The sequence below is a fragment of the Chiloscyllium plagiosum genome, unplaced genomic scaffold, assembly GCF_037043375.1.
Source record: "Chiloscyllium plagiosum isolate Xiang-an unplaced genomic scaffold, Cpla_swu_hap1 HiC_scaffold_3, whole genome shotgun sequence".
NCBI classification, from domain to species: domain Eukaryota; kingdom Metazoa; phylum Chordata; class Chondrichthyes; order Orectolobiformes; family Hemiscylliidae; genus Chiloscyllium; species Chiloscyllium plagiosum.
Window position 1 is genome coordinate 60,434,513 of NW_028270141.1, and position 25,625 is coordinate 60,460,137.

General features: G+C 41.7%; 1 protein-coding gene across 3 annotated transcripts in view; it reads left to right on the top strand.

Moving 5' to 3' along the window:
• Positions 1–25,625, top strand: part of msraa (methionine sulfoxide reductase Aa) — a 524,419-nt gene that overhangs the window by 176,529 nt on the left and 322,265 nt on the right. For 2 of the 3 annotated variants that reach the window (XM_043682286.2, XM_043682296.2), the window contains exon 3: positions 23,843–23,962. The exons of the other annotated variant lie outside the window; for it this stretch is intronic. In XM_043682286.2, the coding sequence (XP_043538221.2) occupies positions 23,843–23,962 (120 nt within the window). The remainder of the gene's footprint in view (positions 1–23,842; positions 23,963–25,625) is intronic. 3 annotated transcript variants of the gene reach the window in all.

Genomic DNA, 25,625 nt, shown 5'->3' on the forward strand with positions numbered 1-25,625 from the left:
GTTTTTTTTGGCTGGTGATCAGTGGCTAGTGGTATGCCTCAGGGATCAATGTTGGGATTGCAATTGTTTACAAATTACATCAATGATTTAGAGTTGGGAACAAGTGTAATGTGTCAAAGTTCTCAGACTAAACCAGAATAAGTGGTAGAGCAAAGATGCAGAAGATACAAAGGTGTAGAGGGATATAGATAGATTAATTGAGTGGGCATGGATCTGACAGATGGAGTACAATGTTGGTAAATGTGAGATTATCCACTTGATAGGAATAACAGCAAAATGGATTGTTATTTAAATGGTGAACATTGCAGCAAGCTGCTGTGCAGAGGGACCTGGGTGTCCATGTGCATGAATCACAAAAAGTTAGTTTGCAGGGCCTCGGGTAATTAAGAAGAAATTGGAATATTGTCCTTCATTGCTAGAGGGATGGAGTTTAAAAATAGGGGGATTAGGCTGCCGCTGTAAACCGTTTTGGTGAGGCCACACCTGGAGTACTGTGTATTGTTTTGCTCTCCTTCCTTGAGAAGGGATTTGCTGGCACTGGAGGGGGTTCATGAGGTTAATTCTGGAATTGAGAAGGTTGCTTTATGAGGAGCGATTGCATAGACTGGGACTCTAATCATTGGAATTTTGAAGAATGAGTGGATCTTGTAGAAAAGTGTAATATTGTGATGGAAATAGATACAATAGAATCTCCTATGTGGGACTTTATCAAAAGCTTTCTGAAAGTCCAGGTACACCACATCTACTGGATCTCTCTCGTCCATCTTCAGAGTTACATCCTCAAAGAATTCCAGAAGATTAGTCAAGCATGATTTCCCCTTCATAACTCGATGCTGACTCTGACCTATCCTGTTACTACTATCCAGATGTGTCGTAATTTCATCCTTTATAATAGACTCCAACATCTTTCCCACCACTGCGGTCAGACTAACTGGTCTATAATTTCCTGCTTTCTCTCTCCCACCTTTCTTAAAAAGTGGTATAACATTAGCCACCCTCCAATCCGCAGGAACCGATCCTGAATCTATCGAACTCTGGAAAATAATCACCAATGCACCAACGATTTCTCGAGCCACCTCCTTCAGTACGCTGGGATGTAGACCATCATGCCCCACGGACTTATCAACCTTCAGACCTAACAGTCTCTCCAACACCAATTCCTGGCAAATATCAATTCCCTTCAGTTTGGGTCCTTCAGCCACTGTTACCTCATGGAGATTGCTTGTGTCTTCCCCAGTGAACACCGATCTGAAATACCAATTCAATTCTTCTGCCATTTCTTTGTTCCCCGTAATATATTCCCCTGTTTCTGTCTTCAAGGGCCCAATTTTAATCTTCACCATTTTTTTGCTTGTCACATACCTAAAAAAAGCTTTTACTATCCTCCTTTATATTATTGGCCAGTTTACCTTCGTACCTCATTTTTTCTCTGCGTATTTCCTTCTTAGTAATCCTCTGTTGTTCTTTAAAAGTTTCCCAGTCCTCCGTTTTCCCACTTATGTTTGCTATGTTATACTTTTTCTCTTTTAACTTTATATGTTTCTTAACTTCCCTCGTCAGCCACGGCCACCCATGCCTCCTCCGAGGATCTTTCTTCCTTTTTGGAATGAACTCATCCTGCAACTACTGCATTATCCACAGAAATATCTGCCATTGTTCCTCCACTGTCATCCCTGCTAAGGTATTGCACCATTGAACTTTGGCCAGCTCCTCCCTCAAAGCTCCATAGTTTCCTTTATTCAACAGAAATATTGCCACTTCCAATTGTACCCTCTCCCTCTCAAATTGCAGATTGAAGCTTATTGTATTACGGTCACTACTTCCCAATGGCTCCTTCACTTCGAGGTCCCTGACCAATTCTGGTTCGTTGCACAATACCAGATCCAGCATTGCCTTCTCCCTGGTTGGCTCCAGCACCAGATGTTCTAAGAATCCATCTCTGAGGCACTCCACAAAATCTCTTTCTTGATGTCCAATACCATCCAGATTCTCCCAGTCTACCTGCATGTTGAAATCCCCCATAACAACTGTAGTAACATCTTTGCGACAGGCCAATTTCAGCTCCTGATTTGACTTACATCTGACCATCCAGACTACTGTTTGGGGGCCTTTGGATGACTCCCAAGAAGGTCTTTTTCCCCTTAGAATTTCTCAGCTCTATCCATACTGACTCTACATCCCCTGATTCTAGATCCCCCCACGCAAGGGACTGAATATCATCCCTTACCAACATGGCCACCCCACCCCCTCTGCCTGTCAGTCTGTCCTTACGATAGCACGTGTAGCCTTGAATATTAATTTCCTAGGCCCTGTCCACTTGAAGCCACGTCTCAGTTATCTCCACAATATCGTATCTGCCAATTTCCAAAAGAGCCCCAAGCTCATCCATCTTATGTCTAATGCTTCGTGCATTCATGTATAGTATTTTTAATTTGTTACTACCTCACCCTTCCCATCAACTCCTATTTCACTCAACCTTACAGCATGATCCCTTTGAGTTTTCTGCCTCATTGATACAGTTGTCTTTCTTGACTTCACTTGTTCTAACTTTCCCTTCAATTTCCTTCTTAACCATCCAGTTTGTCCCCTCCCACCCCCGCGACTTAGTTTTAACATAGCTGTGTTGCAGTAGTAAACCTGCCTGCCAGAATGCTGGTCCCTAACCTCTTAAGGTGCAAACCATCTCTCTTGTAGAATTTTTGCTTACCACAAAACATACCCCACTGATCCAAGAATTTAAATCATTGCTTCCTGCACCAGTTTCCCAGCCACACGTTCAAGTCCATTATCTCCCTGTTTCTGGCCTCACCAGCCCGAGGAACTGGAAGCAAACCGGAGATAATCACCTTGGACGTCCTGCTTTTCAGCCTTCTTCCTAGTTCTCTGAAGTCCCGCTGTAGTATGTTCCTCCTCCTCTTCCCGACATTGTTTGTGCCGACATGCACCACCACCTCTGGTTCTTCACCTTCGTCCTTGAGGATTTCCTGCACTCTGTCTGTGATGTCTTTAACCCTGGCACCAGATCTCATTCTCTCGGATGAGCCTAAGGTCCTCGAGTTCTTTCATCAGTGCTGCAATATGCTCTGTCAGTAGGTGAACGTGCACACACTTTCCACACTTATACGAGCCAGAAACACAAGAGTCGTTGACCTCCTACATCAAGCACATAGCACATTGAACCAGCTTGGCAGTCATGTCTTCACCCTCTTCAACTGTGGTGTAATCACTTCACTCAATTTTTTAAATTGAGTCAGATGGTTTCACAATCGTTAGTGTTGAGACTAGCCCTTTATTCCATATTTATTCATTAACTGGATTAAAATTCCAGAGAGATCAAAACTCTCTCATGGTATGACTTGAATTAATCTCTCCACACTAATATTTGAAGTCTGTGGATTACTCAACCATTCCCCTCACCAGTACCTTCTCCAGGACCATTCAGAAAGAATTTTTACATATACTGGTTTTCCTGGCCGCACTCCCATCCAATGAAAACAAAAAAAAATAAAAAATAAATGTCACTTGGCAGTGCCCATCATACCTGCAGTGTTTTAATTTTACGTACAAATTTTTAACATGTAAATATTCTGCATTCACTGGATGTCATGTAAATTTGATTTGCCATTATTTGTTATTTTATTCACCTTATAAAATATTAAAGATGTGACCTCAGTAACCACTTTGTGAAACCACTGCAGCACTGTCTGTCTGATCCTACGTGCAAAACATTTTTAGACTGATTCTATTTTTCTTAGATTGAGAATCATATTGCCTTGGTGTGCAAGGTTAGTAGGCTCATCTGCTAGGACCACCGTTTTTTGCTTTGCTATAGCATAGTGCAGTTTTAAAAAAAACATTCTTTACAGTAATATTTAAGGGTACATAGTGATAATTGTACAATTATAACATTATAAAGATATCATATCTGAACAATGAAGTATATTGAAAGCACTTTGCAATGCCACTAAAATTTGGTGCTTGATTACAACTTTGAATTCACATGTTATGAAAAGAACTGTCTACTGTAAATTTTCTATGATTGTTTTGGGAAATATTTTGCACCATCAGCAGTTTTGATTGTGGATGCTAACTGCCTGCCAAGTGTTCTTGATGAGGACTTCACTGAAGAGTTAACTGTTACAGTGCTAGTACCACAAAGCAATTACCAGGACATTATTGAGAGATTAATGGGCAGTGGGAACAAGTGCGTGGATGTAATCTAATTCAGATGGTTGGGTGACAACAAAGAACATAATATAGTAAACTGAGGGCCCTGTTGTGGCACAGAAGTAATGTCCCTACCCGAGGACTGGGAGGTCTGGGTTCAGGTTTCACCTGCTCCAGTGGTGTGTGTTAATATCTCTGCACAAGTTGATTTGAAAAGTAGGATAAAATAAAAAAAACACAGTAAACCACTCCAGTATATCTATTATATTGAACACATTCTTTAGTTATATTTATTTCATAGACTTGACACTAGCAAGAAGATTGGGGTGGAAGGTGAGGAGGTGGGGGGGGTGGGTTCTGTCCTTGTTGCGATTGGAGGGGTGGGCCCTCCGAATACAATACATCATCCATCACCATTTCCGTCACCTACAAACAGACCCCAGCACTGGGGATATATTTCTGTCCCCACCCCTATTGGCATACTGCAGGTACATGATATTTTGCCATACCTATTCAAGATGGTTCTCATGAACTGAATACTATTGTTCTTAATTGTCTTGTGGAAAGGGGGAGATTAACTGCAATCCTGTGGTTTACAGAAGGTAATGCATTACAGAGTGATGAAACTCACAAAATATTGAACGACAACAGAATGTTGGAAATTAACACTCAACAATTGATCAACTGTGCATTGTATACATGTGTAATCAGAAACATTTTGCACCAGAAAGAGAGGTCCCATTTGCTCACTGTTGATGGTATGTATTGTAATGGTCCTAATTTGTTCGTCATGAGTTAAATGCAACAATTCCTTTAAACAAATTCTATCTTGTTATGCAGACCCTATTTATTTCAATGTGTGGTATCTTTTTTTGTATGCTCATGCACATGCAAAATACCTTCAAAGAGATAACTGAGAGCACTCTTGTGCAGTGGATAGTTTCTGGACTGATGTGCAGCTGAACAAGTGCAGCACAGAGTGGCTACTTGTTACAGGATGAGAATTTTAAGACCTGTATATATCATAAAATGTGATATTTCGTAGGGTTAAGTGTGCCTTACTTTCCTGAATTTAAGTTTGTCTCTATTAACGCAAGCACATCTGAAATACTGGGCAGAATCTTAAGGCAACAGAAGCCCAAAGCAGTGGTTGGGCTGCTGGTGAGACACCTGTGTTACATATTCACAGTTTGGGCCACTTATGCACAAACCAAGCAGGACCTGGCAAGGCCACCAGTGGATCTTCCCCTGGAAATAATACCCTAGGGATGGAGGTCTTGCCCACTGAGACCTTCAGATGAATAAATATCCTGAAGCTATTATGGTCAGTAGCATCTCTGTGATTGCTACAGGAAGAGCATCACCTGAACTTTCAGGCTCAAGGTGCAATCCAACCCACAAATAAGAAATGAGGATGATGAGAGGTGGGATTTTCATTATGGGGATTACAGCGATTAGTCTTTTGTATGCTGCATTGAACTTTTAAGAGGAAGACTATCGGAAGATTATATTCTGATCATTTATGTATTTTGTGACTTACTGCTTTGTATTGCAGCTCTTTAAATCCTCTATCCTGATGTCTGTGGACAGGAAATTACACCTGAAACATCACAAGAGTTCACACATATCAAGGAACCTTTTTACATTATTTGAATCTTATTATTTAGATAAATTTTGATTGAATCATAGAGGCTGTTTGGACAGTCATGATACCTCTGGCTCCTGGAAAAGCAACAACACTGAATCATTTCCTACACTTTTTTGTTCATAATCTTGTAAGTTTCCCAACTTTGAGTGGCCGCACAACTTGCTTTTAAATTATTTACACAGTTAGCACAGTGGCACAGTGGTTAGCACTGTTGCCTCACAGCACCAGAGACCCGGGTTCAATTGCCGCCTCAGGCAACTGACTGTGTGGAGTTTGCATCTTCTCCCCGTGTCTGCGTGGGTTTCCTCCGGGTGCTCCGGTTTCCTCCCACAGTCCAAAAATGTGCAGGTCAGGTGAATTGGCCATGCTAAATTGCCCGTAGTGTTAGGTAAAGGGGTAAATGTAGGGGAATGGGTCTGGGTGGGTTGCGCTTTGGCGGGTCGGTGTGGACTTGTTGGGCCGGAGGGCCTGTTTCCATGCTGTAAGTAATTTAACCTTAGCTTCCACCACAGTTTCACATAGAGCGATCCTGGCAACACTGAGGGAAGAAATTGTCTTAATCTCCACTGTAAATCTTTTTCCGGTGATTTTTAATCCATGATCTCTCTGGTATTAAAATCATTTGCAAGAAAGAATTAGCATCTTTTCCATATCCTCTCTATCAAAATCTGTGACAGAAGAGATCACTCATGATTACAGGTGGTATGTAACTAGTGACCGAGAACCTGGGAAATCCATGACAAAACTAATGTAAAGCTAAATGTGGCTAGATAGTATCCAGATGAAAATACTAAAATATTACTTTGTGTGCATTCATTGTGACTAACTCAGACCAATAGTCTAGGATATTTCCTTCTGTCTAAGCCAACATGCAAGTTATTACTTGGTATCCAGAGTAAGGAATGTAGAATATTTCTTTGTACCGAGATCAGAGGCTGAGTGGTGACCTTATAGAGGTTTACAAAATTATGAGGGGCATGGATAGAGTAAATAGACGAAGTCTTTTCCCTGGGCATTGGTTTAGGGTGAGAGGGGAAAAGATATAAAAGAGACTTAAGGGGCAACTTTTACACGCAGGGGGTGGTACGTGTATGGAATAAGCTGCCAGAGGATGTGGTGGAGGCTGGTACAATTGCAACATTTAAGAGGCATTTGGATGGGTATATGAATAGGAAGGGTTTGGAGGGATATTGGCTGGGAACTGGGAGGTGGGACTAGATTGGGTTGGGATATCTGGTCAGCATGGACGGGTTGGACTGAAGGGTCTGTTTTCGTGCAGTACATCTCTGTGACTCTACCATTCCCTTCGCGACTCCCTTGTTAGGTTCATACTCACATCTTGCTTCAGAAATAATTTCCTCATTTCATTCTTAAAGTGAAGAGATTGCCACTTATTATGAGGTGAATAATAGTTAAACTCTACACGTTAAATTTGTGGTATTAATTAAAAACAGTGTGGACCACCTGAATGTTGTTATCTTTCAATTTCTCCTTTGAAACTAGTGATCTGCACATATTATGCAAAGATATTACATTTACTTCACAAAGAGAATTCCAAGCAGAGTCTGGTGTGTGATTGACAATTGGATTAGATCATTTCCCACATTGTGAATGAATAAGTTTGTCATGTGGTTCAAAGCAATCCACTAAACACCACACAGTGCTGTGAATTTGATATTCAATCTGGATTGTAAATCTGCAGGATATCATATCCTCGAAGAAGACCTCCTTTGCTATCCTTCAGACGATCTCCCCATCGCATTGAGATTTCTTGTCCTCATCCAAGTGGACAGCATTTATACATCCCCTTTCCCCATCTGCATATGTTTTCCCTCATACACTGTTCACCCCAACACCTTTGCATCCTTTGATTACAGATTACATTACAGATTACATTACAGTGTGGAAACAGGCCCTTCGGCCCAACAAGTCCACACCGACCCGCCGAAGCGAAACCCACCCATACTCCCACATTTACCCCTTACCTAACACTACGGGCAATTTTGCATGGCCAATTCACCTGACCCTGCACATCTTTTGGACTGTGGGAGGAAACCAGAGCACCCGGAGGAAACCCACGCAGACACGGGGAGAACGTGCAAACTCCACACAGTCAGTCGCCTGAGGCGGGAATTGAACCCGGGTCTCAGGCGCTGTGAGGCAGCAGTGCTAACCACTGTGCCACCGTGCCGCTCTCAAGCCATCTCTGGATCTGTCTCCCTTATCTCCAATCTCTCTCAGTCACTGTCTTCCTGGTCGCTTTCACTGTTTCTCCTGCTGTTTCACTGTCTCAGTCTTTTTTCTACCTTCCCTGCCTCCCTTTCTGTTGTTTTCTGCTTCCTCCACAAAACACAAATAAAAGAATGTCTCCAATAGAAACACTTGTGTCTCCTGTAACTTGTTAAAACTACCTAACAGCAAGGTTGGTAAAAAGAACAGAAAAAAAATTGAGTAGCCAGGAGTAAAATTTGAGCATATTTCTCAAAAGGTGGTTTTTAATTGTCAATCCACTTGTCTGCTGCTGATTAGTAACTAGGAATACTACTTTTGTACTGATGTTCATTTCAGGGAGTGAGCCACAGGTGGCCAGGAGTGGTAGTACACCATAGATATGAAAGGGGTATTTAAATATAATTTTCATGTGGCAGGTTGCAATTAGTAGACGCAGCTGCCAAGTCACATAATCCATCGAGGAAAATTGTAATCGTGATTTTTGTGAGCAGGAGTTGGCAATTTGCCTCTCTGACCTATCTACCTTTTCTTGCTACAGGGGGGTGTCTGAAAATGGATAGTAAGTAAGAGAAAATCCAAGACAGTTAGTGTATGCATTAAGCTGCCAAATAGCAGAACTAGTATCACACTTCATTGAAACGTTCAAAAGAAATTTGATCTTGATCAATTAAAGGGGTGAGGGAAATTGACTCTCTAACTAAAACAGGATTAAATTTAGTAACATTTTGCAAAATTCACCTAAACGGCCTGAAACAAAAAATGGAGTACTGGAAATACACAGGTCAGGAAGCTTCTGTGGACTATGTCAGCAATGTTTCTCTCCCCATTTCCATATTCACTGTTAGATACTCTCTTGTTCTTAGAATAACCAATTGTTGATAGGTAAAATTGGAGAATTTTTATTCAGAAGCCGTGTCAGTTACATTCTGGTTGCCGAGAATAACAGTGTAACTGCGTGAATTCAAAGTTCAGCTTATGTTTTTAAACATAGCTTTATCTTAATTATATTTCATTTTCAAGTCTTAGCAACACAATAAGCCAATTACAACATGACATTCCGTCAAGTAAGTCACTTGACTTGAACCCTTGAAACATCAGTTAGGTTTGGTTTGTGGTAGCTTGTGTATGTGTTTAAATAAGCTGCTCAAAAGCCGGTTTGTCATTTAACCCTATTAGCAGCAGAATCAAATTTAACTGTTATAAGATATTAACTCAATCAGATAAGCTGTTTTCTTATATTTTTTAACTGTTATACTATATTAGCACAATCATACTCTTTTCTTATATCCCCATATCTCCCCCCTTTTTGACACTTCCCGAACAGAATTGCACAAGCAAAGCAAGCTAACAATAATATGTAGAGTTCTGAGGGTATTGGTGAGCTTTAGGGTATTGAGTTTTAGGGTTTAGCTTTTGTTAATCCAACATTTAAGCGACATGAAGGCAAAATATAGGACAAAAATTTCCAGAAGAAAAGCTACGATACCTTGCACTATTGGCATAACCAATGATCCCAACCGGCCGGTTGCCAACTCCACGTAGTCGAGGATGGAGTTTGTTTAAGTTTGTACATCTCTTTATGGACGTGGTCAGCCATGTTAGTCGTCATCTCAGAGTTATCAGGGATATAGGTGCATCGTTCCATGAGGGCACAGGTGCCACCTTTCTCGGCTAAGATCCAGCCCAGAGCTATGTGATTCTACATCAAGAGACAATTAGGGCAAACATTTCCACATTAATCCCTCAAAGGGCCTGAGAGGTGTCATTAGCTATCTGTTCTAGGATAGCTGCCATATTGATAGATTCTCTGGCTAGCTTGGCTGTTCCATGTGGGGGATCAGAAGAGGAAAGAAGTGTTCTGTTTCTGTGATTGCACGTTTGTGTACTGTAGAGTGCATTTCAAAGAGCTCATAAATGTGACATGTAAATGGGACTACAAAAGCAAGGTCCTGTCCCTGTAGGAGGCAACCAGGCATTCGTCTTGCGTCCACAAACAAAATATGTGCGATTGTATGGGACAAACCGAGTCATATAGTCAGAAGACCAGACATGGTCAAAGGTTCCTGCTGACGCGAGGTTAATAAAATTAAGTTTAGCTGGAGGCCAAGTGTCAGGTGTGACATGAAAATATTGGGTGCAGTTACTCTGACCTGCAAACCAAGCCCTAGGCTCAGATCTAGTGTCTACTCTTGATATGTTGGTGATGGTAATAAATGGTGGGGTATGGGAGGTATTAAGTTGAGGTTGATACCACCCTTCAAATACCGAAAAGCTGTGTCCTGCCAATTCCCACTTGTCTCGGGTGCCTTTAATGTCCACCCAATATATCCCTCTCTCTGCTGAAGATGTGGCAGTCATACGAGCCCCAGCTATTAGAGATTTGTTCTGGTGAATGACCCATTCTGCCACTTCAGATATATGAAAAAGAATGTATGGGAATGTGAGAGCAAACTTAGCAGCTGCAAACACTCATACATTCAGCATAGACATAAGGCATATACAAAAAGGTGTTTAAATTGGTTCATGCTTTAAAGTAAGTCCTCCCATTGCAAGTGGTTTGGTATAGATATGAGTCCCAAAGGTAACAGCATCTTCATGATGGATCAGGGGCCTTGGTTCTTTAAAAAAAACATAAGACACATGAATCCAAGCTTTCTTGCTTTGTACCTTGATAGTCATTATAAGGAGAACTTAAATTGGGCCTTTTCACTTGGCACCCAGTGGCTCTTTATGTATTTTCTTAACGTAGCTTCACATTCCAGGGACTATATTGTATCCGCCCTCAGTCCTCAAGTGACTGACACCTGTTGGGAAGCAGAACTGACAGCATTGGTTAGATCACTTATTAGATGGTAATCCACTGTCCTAAAGTCTATTGTGCCAGGTAACAATATGGGTCAAGATTGTGATGCTGGAAAAGCACAACCGGTCAGATAGCATCCGAGGAGCAGGCGAATTGATGTTTTGGGCAGAAGCCCTTCATCAGGAAAATACGGGTCAGCCAGTTATCATCTCGAAAGGACTCAGGCCCGTGGTTCAGTTTGAGATGGCTCAGATGCTACATAGGACCAGAGGTAGAGTTTGAGGCCAAGGCAATCCTGCTTGACGATACTTAGTGGTGCGGTGTTTCAGAGTCCGATTTATGTGTTCCACCTATCCCCATGACTGAGGGTGATTAGGGCAGTGCAAGTCCATCTTAATCTTCAGCAATCTGCACACTTCCCGGCACACTGCACCTGTAAAATGAGTCCCTTGATCCGAGTCGATACTGCTCTGTATTCCTTACAAAGGACTTAAGTAGAATGATTGATAATGGCTTGCCTGGCCTGAGATGCTTTATATCCTTGACATTTTGGGAGATATGTAGTTCACCTGCAGATGTTGGAAGGGTCCAGCGGGTGCCAGTGGTCTTAGTTGTGGCATTACCATAGTTGGTCCTGGATTGTTCTTTAGGCATGTTACACAAAGGTCTACCGCATGTTGTGCATGTTTCTTGAATCTCCTTCCCCACCAGCTGTTTTTGAACCTAGCCATCATTTGTAAGATGGTCAGATGTCCCCATGTTGTGTCAAGAAAGGCATTAAAGCTTGCAGTGCAACTGGTTTATCTGTATGTCTTTGCCTCCAAGCACCATCCTGGCATAACTTAATTCCTGCTTCAATCCATGTCCAATTTTCTTCTCAAGAGCATTGTTCTTGCAAGATCTTTAAGTCCTGTAACTTGGTTGTGAGGGTTTGTATTTTGGATTTTGGTGATCCACTCGGGTGATTCCCCTGTGAAGCTGCATTTCTAGCTATATGGTGAGTTAAGGCATTGCCTTGTGATTAGATTAGATTACTTACAGTGTGGAAACAGGCCCTCCGGCCCAACAAGTCCACACTGACCCACCGAAGCGCAACCCACCCAGACCCATTCCCCTACATTTACCCCTGCACCTAACACTATGCACAATTTAGCATGGCCAATTCACCTGACCTGCACATTTTTGGACTGTGGGAGGAAACCGGAGCACCCGGAGGAAACCCACGCAGACATGGGGAGAATGTGCAAACTCCACACAGTTTGCACCCGGGTCAGAAATGAACCCGGGTCTCTGGCACTGTGAGGCAGCAGTGCTAACCACTGTGCCACCGTGCCGCCCACAGGGTTCTGTCGGGTATGAGTTTTACCGTTAAAAACTGAAACTTACTGATTGAGGAGGTCTCGTACTTGGTCCCCATTTCGGATAGGTGTTCCAGCTGCTGTAAGAATCCCCTTTTCTGCCACAAGGATCCGATTTCATGGGCTCCTCCAAATGCATAGCAGGAATCTGTATAAATATTTTCAGCTTTTCCCTCCACTATTTTACAGCTTTGCTGAATGCTCATAGTTCCGCCTGTTGGGCTGAGGTGCCCACCAGCAACCTTCCTTGTCTATCACTTTGTGTAAGATGCTAATGGCCCAGCCTGTTTTCTGTATACCACTTTCAACAAATGAAGACTCGTCAGTGAATAGGACTAGGTCTGGATTTTGAAAAGACTCTTCTGTTGTCTAAGCTGCCTCATCTAAATGCTGCAGAATTTCTACATGTTCTTCTTCAACCTCATCAGTCTCTTCCCTTCCTCCCCACGTTTGGTCCTCCAATATTAAGGGATTGACCGGACTAGTGCAAACGAGTGGAGGTTAGGGGCTTCCAAAGGTTAATCCAACGTGTTCACTGGGCTGCTGTCAACTGGGAGACCTTGTTCAAAGGCAACATGACATGGACTGTGTGAGGACACCAAATAAGCAACTTCTGATCAAGAATAATGGGTGTCGTGGCGATTGCAGCCCTTCACGTAGCTTCCATCACTCTCAGGCAACTGCCCCATCCTAGAGCCACTGTATTCAGCTGAGCAGAATAGTAACTACTGAGTCTGCCTGTCACCATTCTCTTGTGTGAATATAGTGTTCATGTGACTGTCCTCTTCATGTACATAGAGGATAAGTGGTCTCCCGTTATCAGGCATGCCCAAAGCTGGGGATGAGCACAGAACAGTTTTTAGTTTTTGGAAAGCAGAACACTGCTCTGGAGTGAGCGTAACAGTTTCCTTGGATTCCCTCTTTCCATTCAAAAGATCAATCAGCAGCTTAGCTAACTGTACAATTATTGATCCAGTTTGGTTGAAATTACAAAGGCCCAGAAAAGACCTCAATTCCTGACTAGTCGTGGGTTCTTTTGCTGTTTGATTAGTAGCTGTCCTATCCTGTTTTCCTGCTGAAAACTTTTTGCCCCAAGTATACTCCTTTTTGTTTGGGCAATATGCACTTTCTGAAGATTGGCCTTATGGCTGCAGGAGTGTAAATGGTCAAGAAGCCTGTGTAAATCCTCCCTGAATTGTTCCTCCTTTTGGGATGCTTTTAGAATATTATCCACATATTGACTTACTGTGGACGCCATTGGAGATAATTCCCGCAAATGATTTTGCAAAGCCATAGGGAATACAATAGGGCTACTGTGAAAGCCCTGCAGCAGATGCATCCAGGTATTCTGTTGCTGTTGCACAGTAACAACAAGCCATGGTTGCACCTCAAGGGCCAAGGGAACAGACCAAAATGCGTTGACCCGATCTATCACCGAAAAGCATTTGTGGTCTGGCGAGAGGGAGTTAAAAATGGTGTAGTTATACTACAATCTGTATAGTTCTCAATTTGGATTCCATATTTCGCTCACGATGATTTGCAGCCTCAATTATTTCTCTAGATATCTTTCCACTGTTCTCCCAATCGCTAACTCTGGTTTTAGTCCCCCAACAAGTGCAGATTTAAGGGGTGCAAGGTTACTATGATCTAGCTCGTCTGGAGTGTCAATATTGCCTGCCAGTCCGGAGTGTTCAACCCAGACTACCATGAAACTACTCTATGTAATCTCTCAGTTCTCATTGCCTCTTTGCTGGCAGCCAAAATCTTACTCCAGTCAGTTTTAGAGAGGCCATAATCCTTCAGCCAATTTCTAATAGCTTTCCATCCACACCAAGCTCTTGCCCATTTTTGCTCAATTCTTCTCTCACTTTTCTCGCAAGTTTCCTGTCATTGTTATCTCCTAGAATGACAGTTAATACTTGTAGCCCCTCCATAGGATAGAGAATGTATATATTTTTAAGTTTTTCCAATTCATTCCACAATTTGTTATAATATATTTTTATTAAGGAAAATAGATTTTTAAATATTACAACAAATACAAAACAATGCAATTCAAAACAGTACAAAAATAGTACAAAACTAAACCCAAATAATTTTAAAAAATTCCCCAACCCACCCTCCTATACGAATGCATAAACATATGTAGAGAAGTATAAAATTAAAAAAAAAACCTAAACTAGCTATTTAACTAAATAAATAAATACCTAACAACAAACAAATAAATAGTAATAACTCAGCCCAGCCAAACAAAACACTCATACATTCACAGTTCCTCCTCCCTGGATATTGGACTCATGAAACAAAATCGTTACGGCTATATAAAAGCCCTTGTTAGTGTGGTAGATAAGTCTGTGTCCAAGTATTTCAAAAAGGGTTGCCATGTCTTGTAAAAATTCTCAGTTTTGTGGTGTACCATTTTTGTGAGAAAATCGAGGGGAATATGCTCCATAACAATCTTCCGCCAACCCGACAGGCCTGGGGGGATTTCAGATATCCAATCTAGCAAGATATTCTTCCTTGCACAGATGTAAGAATATTGAAAAGTTTTTTCTTATGTGCGTCTGCAGGAAATACAATGGGTAGGCCCAAAAGGGGAGAAATAGGGTCCTTCTCCACCCCTACACCTAAAATCATCTCCATTGCACCCACCACAGCACTCCAATATGTTTGAAGCCTGCCACAAGACCAAAGACAATGGTTAAGAGTGCCCGTGCAGACCTTGTACTTGGGACATGCTGAAGATACCCCTGGTTTAAATTTTGACAAACAGTCTGGGGCTAAGTGGACTCCGTGGAGAATCTTCAACTGGGTCCTATTGCAAATTGATATCTTCCTTGCATTCTCCCAATTATCCGCCCATGCCTCTGAAGAAACTTCAACACCCAGCTCTCTTTCCCAGATCTTGCTGAGTCGATCAGACTCATCTGAGGTGGCAACCCCCAATTGGTGATATAAAGTACTGACAGAGAGTGTACTCTTAGCCCTTAGTACCCCTCTTTCTCTGTCAGATTTGTAGGGATCCGTCAAAAGTGTGGTCTTTTTTTGAATAAAATCCCTAACTTGAAAAAAACAAAAGAGGTCTCTATTAGGTAACTCGTACTTCCGTATTAACTGATTGAAGGACATCATTACGTCTCCCTCAAATAAATCACCCATGCAAGATATACCCCTAGCTGCCCAACGTTTAAATCCTGAATCTATCATACCCGGTTGAAAGCCCGGCATACCCACTAAAGGCGTAAACAAAGATGTTTTGCCAATATTACCTTCCCACTGCCGAATTGCCCTCCATGCTTTAACAGTATTGATGACTATTGGGTTATGACAATATTCCCTGACTGTCCTCACCTTGTCCAAAAACAGCAAACTGGTAAGTGGGCACATTGCCTGGGAGACTTCGATATCTAGCCATATTGAAAGAGGGTCCCCACAAACCCAATCACTCACGTAGGTCAAAAGCGAGCATATTTGGTCATTTATTTTGTCCGGAAGGTCTACTCCCCCCAATATGTGAGGCAACTGCAGTTTGGCTAATTTAATGAGGGGCCGTTTACGGTGCCAGATAAAGGAGCTGAACCAACTCTTCAGTCTCCTGAGTGTTTGTTTATTGAAAATCAGGGGGAGCATCCGTATAGGGTATAGCAAACGAGGGAGAATATTCATCTTAATAAGCGCTATCCGACCCAACCACGAGACTGAAAGTGCCTCCCATCTTTGGAGATCTTGTTTAATTTGTTCAAATAATTGAGTAAAATTGGCTTTGAACAGCCAATCCAGAACTGGAGTAATGAATATGCCCAAGTACAGAAAACACTCCTGTGACCACCAAGTGGGAATCTATAGTCACTCTCGAGAGCTAACTCTTTCGTAAGACCACCCATAGGCATAGCCTCTGATTTAGCAAAATTAATCTTATACCCTGAAAAAGCGCCAAACGCATGAATGCATTGTATCAGGCAAGGCACTGAGACTGCTGGATTTGTCAAGAAAATTAGAACATCGTCTGCATACAGCAAGATCTTATGTAATTTTGACCCCACTTCTGGAGCTGATATATTAAGATCCCCACGAATGACCTCTACCAACGGTTCAATCATCAACGTAAAAAGTAATGGTGAAAGGGGACAGCCCTGCTGGCTGCCCCTAGAAATATTAAAATTGCTTGATCGTACCCCGTTGGTAATGACCGCAGCGAGAGGTACACTGTAGAGAACCTTTACCCATCTTATGAAAACTTTGCCCAGACCAAACCGGTCTAGAGTATAGAAAAGGTACGGCCTCTCAACTCGGTCAAATGCCTTCTCTGCATCTAAAGAAATCACCAATCCCTGTATTGACTGCTGTTGGCATGCTTGAATTACGTTAAGCAGCCTCCTAATGTCATTGGAGGATCTGCGACCCTTTATAAAGCCCGTCTGATCTTCTTTAATAATAGAGGGCAACACAGTCTCCAGCCTTAACGCGAGAAACTTAATTGTGAACTTTAAGATCCTCTCTAAGAGCAAGATGGGCCTGTATGAAGCACAGTCTTCTGGATCCTTCCCTTTTTTGGCCTCTCTCAGAGATGGTGGGAGACAAACATGACTGTATGAATCGTTAAACATATTCAGCATCGAGCCTGACAGTATAATTATAAATTCCTTATAGAATTCACTGGGAAGTCTGTCAGGACCGGGCGCCTTTCCACTCTGAAGCAGCCTCACAGCTTCCTGCACTTCTTGCTCTGATAATGGAGCATTGAGAAAGGACTGTTGTTCGGGAGTCACCCCCAGGAGCTTCAGATCTCTAAAAAAAAAAGATTCCATTTTGGTCTGCCCCTCCTCACAGTTCTCAGATCGATATAATTTAGAGTAGAATCTCTGGAACGCCACATTAATCTTTTTAGAATCACATGTTAGGTTCCCAGACCCTTCCCTAATCGCTGTAATGGTTTGTGGGGCACTTCTCTTTCTGGCAAGGTATGCTAAGTATTTGCCTGGCTTGTCACCATGCTCTTATAACCTTTGCTTTGCAAAAGCTAGCTCCTTCTTTGCCGTCTGCGTGAGCAGGAAATTTAGTCCAGACCGCAGTGCCGTAATACTCTGTAGTTTGACCAACAAGGGTCTGTCAAAATAGGCCTTCTCGGCTGCCTTCAACCGTGCTTCAAGGAGACGTTGCTACTCACCCTTCTGCTGCTTCCTACTGGTGGAATATGAAATAACTAACCCCCGGCATAAGCTTTGGCAGTTTCCCAGAGAACAGATGAGCTATCAACCGAGCCTATGATGATGTCTAGGAATGCCTGAAATTCCCTAGAGAAATACTCTACAAACTTACTGTCCATGAGAATAAAAGGGTCCATTCGCCAGTACCTTGAATCCACTGTAACATCCTTAATCTTAACCATGAGGTACACTGGAGCATGATCAGAGATGGCAATATTACCAATTGTACAGGATGCTACCAGATCCAGGGTTACTGCAGGGATCAGAAAAAAATAAATCCTCGTGTGGAGAAAAACGTGATATCCCTACCTGTAGGGTGGAGACACCTCCAGATGTCCACCAACCCTAATTCCCCACACAAACCCAATAACTGTTTAGTTTGTGCAGAGGGTATCAAGGGACATTTAGGCAGCCTGTCTACTGTGAGATTCCCATATAATGATGTGCCGAGACTTGAGACTTATCAGTTTAGAAAAAGCATCCACCAAGAATTTAAGAGGATGAGCTGGGGGACAGTAAACATTTAAAACACCATATTCTTCCCCATTTATCAAGGCTTTAAGAATTACAAACCTCCCGTATGTGTCTTTAACACATCCAACAATTTAAATGAGAGATTTTTCCTAACCAATATCGCCACTCCCCTACTTCTGGTATTAAATGATGAAAAATAAACTCGGTCAAAGCCATTCTGCTATAATTTCAGATGCTCCTTGTCATCCAAATGTGTCTCCTGTAACAAAGCAATATCCACCTTCTCCTTTCTCAGACTCAAGAGTACCTTCTTCCTCTTAATTGGTGAGTGACTTCCCTTGATATTCCAGGTACACCATTTAATCAAATCATTAGCCATAATTAGATTAGATTAGATTAGATTACATACAGTGTGGAAACAGGCCCTTCGGCCCAACAAGTCCACACCAACCCGCCGAAGCGTAACCCACCCAGACCCAGTCCCCTACATTTACCCCTTCAGCTAACACTACGGGCAATTTAGCATGGCCAATTCACCTAACCTGCACATTTTTTTTGGATTGTGGGAGGAAACCAGAGCACCCGGAGGAAAGCCACGCAGACACTGGGAGAATGTGCAAACTCCACACAGACAGTTGCCTGAGGCGGAAATTGAACCCAGGTCTCTGGCGCTGTGAGGCAGCAGTGCTAACCATTGTGCCACCGTGCCGCCCACTGTGCCAGCGTGCCACTCACATTTAATACCAGAAGTAGGGGAGTGGCAATATTGGTTAGGAAAAATCTCTCATTTAAATTGTTGGAATGTGTTAAAGACGCATACGGCAGGTTTGTAATTCTTAATAATCTTCTGCAATTACATTTAAATTCCAGAGAGGAGGAACCCGAACCACAAATTGCTGAGCCTTAGTGTCGCATGGTCCACCAAATATAAAAACTACATAAACGAAAACCACTACATTTAACAAACATACAAAATTATTAAAAATAAAAGACAACAAAAACCAGAAAACAAACCAACATATAAAACGCCAATAGCACTGAGTAGGGGAACTCACCCCCAGCCCGGAGGGGGCAATTACCCATTCCGAACTGCCCATAAATAGGCAACTAACCATTTCAACCACCTTCACCTCTCCCAGCTAGAGCTGCATCGCAAGCACAAGCTTCTTTACCCTCAGGCAGACCGATGATCCAAATGTTTTTTCTCCTGCCCCTGTTTTCAAGATCATCCACTTGGTCAGGCAAATTACGAATCTGCATCTTCAGGGCTTGGATCTCATTCTTGAATGAACTGGCATCAGCTTCCACCACTGTGACCCTGTGGTCCACCTCATCCGTCCTCTTCTCCAGGTTTCCCAGTTGCTGCTCATGCTTCTGCAGCATGAGAGAGACTGGAGCCAGCTTCTCTTCAATCTGTTTCCCCAGTATCTCGCGAGATTTCGAGAGCTGGTTCACCAGGTCCTGGAGAGTAATCGGCTTCGAGGCTGCTGCTGGCTGAGCTGCAGACCCGGCCTCGGATGCTCCTCCTCCCTTTTTAGGCATTTCTGGACAGCTGAAAATACAGGTAAGTCAATTTTTAAATGTTTCTTGAGGCTCCACAGTCTTTCCAACGCCCCAAGAAATCCTGATGACCTGGGTTGGGTGGGTTAAAGGACCGTCCTGCTCCTGCTGCGATGCGAAGTTCTGCAGTGTGATCTTCTCAGATCGCCGCCATCTTAGATCCCCCTATTCCACAATTTAAGCCTCTTTTTTTTTTTGTTTGGGCAAGTTCTTTGGACCACCTTTTGACCAACTTGGTGTTGGTAGGTTTGTGGTCTGTCCTTTTTTTATATTCATAGTTGACTACACTCTTTTTATCTTTTGTTTTTTTTCCCCTTCTTTCTAGCTCTTAGTCTGTACTAGTCATAAACTAAAGGTCCATTGATTTCTGCACTCCTTATCCAAATCATCAGAGCTGCTGTCAACAGAGTTGTATCCTCAATTTCATTTAGGGCTCAAACCTTAAGATCGCATTCTGAGTACTGAGGAGCAGGAGGGGCACACGGATGAGGAGGAAATGATGGAATATTAGGTGGGTTGGAGCAATTCCACCGTTCAATACAATCATGGCTGATCTTTTTATGGTCTCAGCTCCACTTACTCACCCTCTCAACACAACCCTTAATTACTTTACTGTTTAAAAAATTATCTATTTTAGCTTTAAAAACATTTACTGAGGAAGACTCAACCACTTCACTGGGCAGGGAATTCCATAGATTCACAGTCCTCTGGGTGAAAAGGTTCCTTCTCAATTCAGTCCTAAATCTGCTCCTCCTAATTTTGAGGCTATGCCCTCTTGTCCTAGCCTCACCTGCCAATGGAAACATCCTCTCTACTGCTATCTTATCTATTCCCTTAATAATTTTATATGTTTCGATAAATCCTCCCTCATTCTTCAAAATTCCAATGAACATAATCCTAGTCTTCTCAGTCTCTCATCATAAGCCAACCCCCTCAACTTTGGAATCAACCTAGGGAATCTCCTCTGCACCCTCTCTAGTGCCAGTACATCCTTTCTCAATTAAGGAGACCAAAACTGCACGCAATACTCCAGATGTGGCCTCACCGACACCCTATACAATTGCAACATAGCCACTCTGCTTTTAAACTCGATCTCTTCAGCAATGAAGGACAAAATTCCATTTGCCTTCTTAATTACTTGTTGCACCTACAGACCAACCTTCTGTGATTCATGCACAAGGATACTCAAGTCCCTCTGCATAGCAGCATGCTGCAACATTTTACCATTCAAGTAATAGTTCTTTTTACTGTTACTCCTACCAAAATGGATGAGTTCACATTTATTAACATTATACTCCATTTGTCAGACCTTTGCCCACTCTGTGAAGCTATCTATGCCCCATTGCAAAGTTTCAGTCCTCTGTTCACTTTGCTCTAACACACACCTTAGTGTCGTCTGCAAACTACATGTGGTCCCCAACTCCAAATCATCTATGTAAATTGTTAATAATTACAGTCTCAACACTGATCCCTGAGGCACACCACTAGTCACTGATTGCCAACCAGAATAACACTCATTTATTCCCACTCCTTGGTTAACCAATCCATATTTATATATTGCCCGTAATGCCTTGCATTTTTATCTTATGCAGCAGCCTTTTGTGCAGCACCTTGTTGAATGCCTTTTGTAAATTTAGATCCACCTCATTTATTGGATCCCTGTTGTCCATCGTGTTTGTCATATCTTCATAGAATTCCAAAAGATTAGTTAAGCATGACCTGCCTTTAATGAACCCATGCCACGTCGGCCCAATGGGATAATTTAGAGTCATAGAGATGTACAGCATGGATACAGACCCTTCAGTCCAACTTGTCCACACTGACCAGATATCATAAACTAATCTAGTCCCATTTGCCAGCACTTGGCCCATATCCCTCTAAACCCTTCCTATTCATTTACCCATCCAGATGCCTTTTAAATGTTGTAATTGTAACAGCCTCCACCACTTCCTCTGGCAAATCATCCCATACAGACCATCCTCTCCGTGAAAAGGTTGCCCCTTAGGTCCCTTTTAAATCTTTCCCCATTCACCCTAAACCTATGCCGTCTAGTTCTGGACTCCCCAACCCCAAGGAAAATACCTTATCTATTTACCTTTTCCATGCCCCTCATGATTTTGTAATCTTCTATAAGGTCACCCCTCAGCCTCTGATACTCTGGGCAAAACAACACCAACCTATTTAGCCTCTCCCTAGAGCTCAAACCCTCCAACCCTGGCAACATTCTTGTTAATCTTTTTTGAACCCTTGCAAGTTTCACAACATCCTACCAATAGGAAGGAGACCAGAATTGCATGCAATATTCCAAAAGTGGCCTAACCAATGTCTTGTACAGCCGCAACATGACCTCCCAACTCCTATACTCAATGCTCTGATTAATAAAAGGAAGCATACCGAACATCACCTTCACTATCCTATCTACCTGTGACTCTACTTTCAAGGAACTATGAACCTGCACTCCAAGGTCGCTTTGTTCAGCAACACTTCCCAGGATCTTGCCATTAAGTGCATAAGTCCTGCTCTGATTTGTTTTTTCATAATGTAGCACCTCACATTTATCTAAATTAAACTCCATCTGCGACTCAGCCCACTGGCCCATCTGATCAAGATCCCATTGTACTCTGAGGGAACCTTCTTCGCTGTACACTAAACTTCCAATTTTGGTGTCATCTGTAAATTTACTAACTATACCTCCTATGTTCACATTCAAATCATTTATATAAATGATGAAAAGTAGTGGACCCACAACTGATTGTTGTGGCACTCCACTGGTCACGCCCCCAGTCTGAAAAGCAATCCTCCACCACCACCCTCTGTCTTCTACCTTTGAGCTAGTTCTGTATCCAAATGGTGAGTTCTCCCTGTATTCCATGTGATCTAACCTTGCTAACCAGTCTCCCATGAGGAACCTTGTCGAACGCCTTACTGAAGTCCACATAGATCATGTCCACCGATCTGCCCTCATCAATTCTCTTTGTTACTTCTTCAAAAAATCAGTCAAGTTCTCTATGTAGATGCCTTGATTTTATTCCTTGATAATAGACCCAAACATCTTCCCCACTACAGAACTTAAGCTAACTGGTCTATAATTCTCTATATTTTGTCTACCTTCTTTTTCAAACAGTGGTGTCACATTTGCCGTTTTCCAATTTGCTGGAACAGCTCCAGAGTCCAGTGAATTTTGGAAAATTACTACAAGTGTATTTAGTATTTCTCCTGCCATCTCATAAGATATTAACTCAATCAGATACACTGGTTTCTTATATCCTTAACTTTTATATGATATTGGCTCAATCACATTGTTTTCTTATATCCCCATACCACAAAGCATTCTGTTGTATTAGTGGCCAAAACTGGTTAAATGCGATATGGTGACTTATTCCTGTTTTCAGTTAAATTCTTACATTATTTGTATGAAATGCCAATCAATATTGTTTCTCTTATTTTGAATAATACTGTTATTACAGTAGTTCATTTTCAGTTTTCTGTTTGGTTATCACTTAAGAAAGCATTAGAAACTGATCATTTGCCCCAATTTACTCTATTTAAGTATTTTAAGAAAACAGTATTATTAAAAATAAAATACTACAGATGCTGGAGATCTGAAATGATAACAAAATGTGCTGGAGAAACTCATTAGGTCTGACAACATCTGTGAAGACAGACAAACAGAGTTGACACTTTTGAGTCCAAAGATCATCTTCAGGTTCCAACAAAGACCCCGCAGACTCTAAACGTAGCTTTGTTACTTTCTCTATAGATGCTGCCAGATGTGCTGAGTTTGCCTAGCACATTTTCCTTGTATATTATATTCCTGAAACTTGATTTCAATTCCATTGAAAAGTGTACATTCCCCATTTTAGGAGTCTATAGCACACTATCAAATGATCCAAGACTGGGAATGATAAAGTGTTATGGACCCTTAATAATCTGAAAAGCAGATATCCCTATCTGACCAAAGTTCATTTCCTTTCCCCATATCAGCCATCTTCAATAGATTCTTGAAATGGGATGAGCAATTTCTAGCACATTGGGAGAACCTTTCTCTGGCTGACTTTTGAACTCAAGAAGCTGGAGCTGATATTTCTCAGAGAAGGTCTTTGTCTCATTTTGCTTGGGCTGAATTCTGATTCAGGCTTCGGGTATCAAATGATGTGGTAAATCGTTGCATATAAGTCTGGTATAATTAATGATGAAAATGGAATTCACAATGATTTTTTAAAAGAAAAGTACCCCATCTACATTTTGTAAAGCAAAACCTTCCAATACAGTGATTCCATAAAGGCCCTGTGATGAGCTTTTTGTTGTCTTTGATCTTTGATCTTGACTTAGGTTGTGTGTATTATATCTGCATTCAATTTGCTTATGCTACGTCTCTGAATTGTGTCTTATTTAGGTATGGGCTGTTTCTGGGGTGCTGAGAGAAAATTCTGGGTTCAAGAAGGTGTTTATTCCACTCAGGTTGGATTTGCTGGTGGATTTAAACCAAATCCAAATTATAAGGAGGTCTGTTCAGGTACGTTTGGAATTTCTCTGCTTTTGGGCTGGGTGACGTAACTGACATGTTTGGGAGCATTTGCTCACAAGGTATTGAAATAAGTTGATTTGGAAAATTTCACAGCTTTCATGTTATATTGATTTGGACACCTAACAATGATTAATTACAAGTTGAGAGTTTGGATTTTGCCTTCATCATTTTTACATGAGAGATGTAATAATTCTGGGGAATGAGAGTGCACTTTTAAAGTAATCTCAAATAAATGCCTTGGTGATGGATCTTTGCAGTCAGTGTCTAGTTATTTATGTTCTTTTCTTATAGCAGGAATTGTGCCTGTCAATTGGTAATGCACTGCCTACAATTAATGCATGGCCATTCTGAAGGTTTCATAATTGTACTCTAATCACTTAAAGTATAAAGTAATCATTTGCAATACATTAGTAGGAGAAAATGCAGCATAATCCAAAATGTTACAAAGCAAGAAAAACACCTTAAAATCACAGTAGCATCTTGCACAGTTTCTGGAGTCCCAATGTGCTTTATGAATGAAGTGTAATGGAAATGTGGCAAATAGTTTGTGCAGGACAAAGTCTGACAAACACCAATGTGACACCAGATAATAAAAAAAAATCAGTGGTTCAGGAATAACTCTGCAGCTTGGTAGCTTGGTGATTGGCACTGCTGCCTCACAGTGCCAGGGTCCCGGGTTCGATTCCCGCCTCAGGTTTCCTTCTGCAGTCAAAATGTAGATGCAGGTCAGGTGAATTTGGACATGCTAAATTGCTCATAATGTCAGGTACCTTAGTCAGAGGTAAATATAAGGTAGGGGAATGGGTCTGTGGGTTACTCTTTAGAGGATCGGTGTGAACTTGTGGGCCAAAAGGTCTGTTTCCATACTGTCTGGAATCTAATCTAATCTAATCTAATCTTATTTGAAGTAGTGTAGTCAGTTCTTTTACAGATCTTGTCCAAATGATGACACCACTAACACTGTCAACACCACCTGAATTACATATTCAGGACTTGAACCCACAAATTTCATGCTCACCTTTTGAGAATGTTCCTGACTAGGACTGTTAAGTCTTCCAAAATAATTTGGTTTTGTTTATTTTTTTAAAATTTGGGATGTTAACTGTTCACTGCTATCGGTGCCTTACACAGTTCTACAGTTGTGAAGGCATGTTGGTGACATGTTGTCAGGTTCAGCTTGGCCCTGCTCTCTTATAAAGTGCACCTTCCAATTTTCCTGTCCTTTTCCATAAAGAGGCATTTATGTTTAAAGTAGGGAATCATGCTGAGGACCTGTATCCTGCCAATCCTTTACTCAATTTTTTGGAACACCAATGATCTTAAACGATAAAACATTCATCCAGGAGCTTGGAAATTTCGCAATTCTATTACATTTCCTCTTCCCTGTGACACTTGAGAACTTCCAATAAAGTAACAGTTTTCACCCAATTAAATGGTCTGATGGGGAAAGCCGTGTTTGTGTTTCCAATTTTGGTATGAACTGTAATTAATTTGGAAGCAGATGTTAGAAACCTATTTTGAAGAATCTTTCTTTTATGATGTGAAAAGTATTCTGAAAGATTATTTACAGGCATACATAATGAAAAATGAAACATATTTGTTATGTTTTTATTACAATTTCTTTGAGGAAAGAGCATCACAAATTTTATGA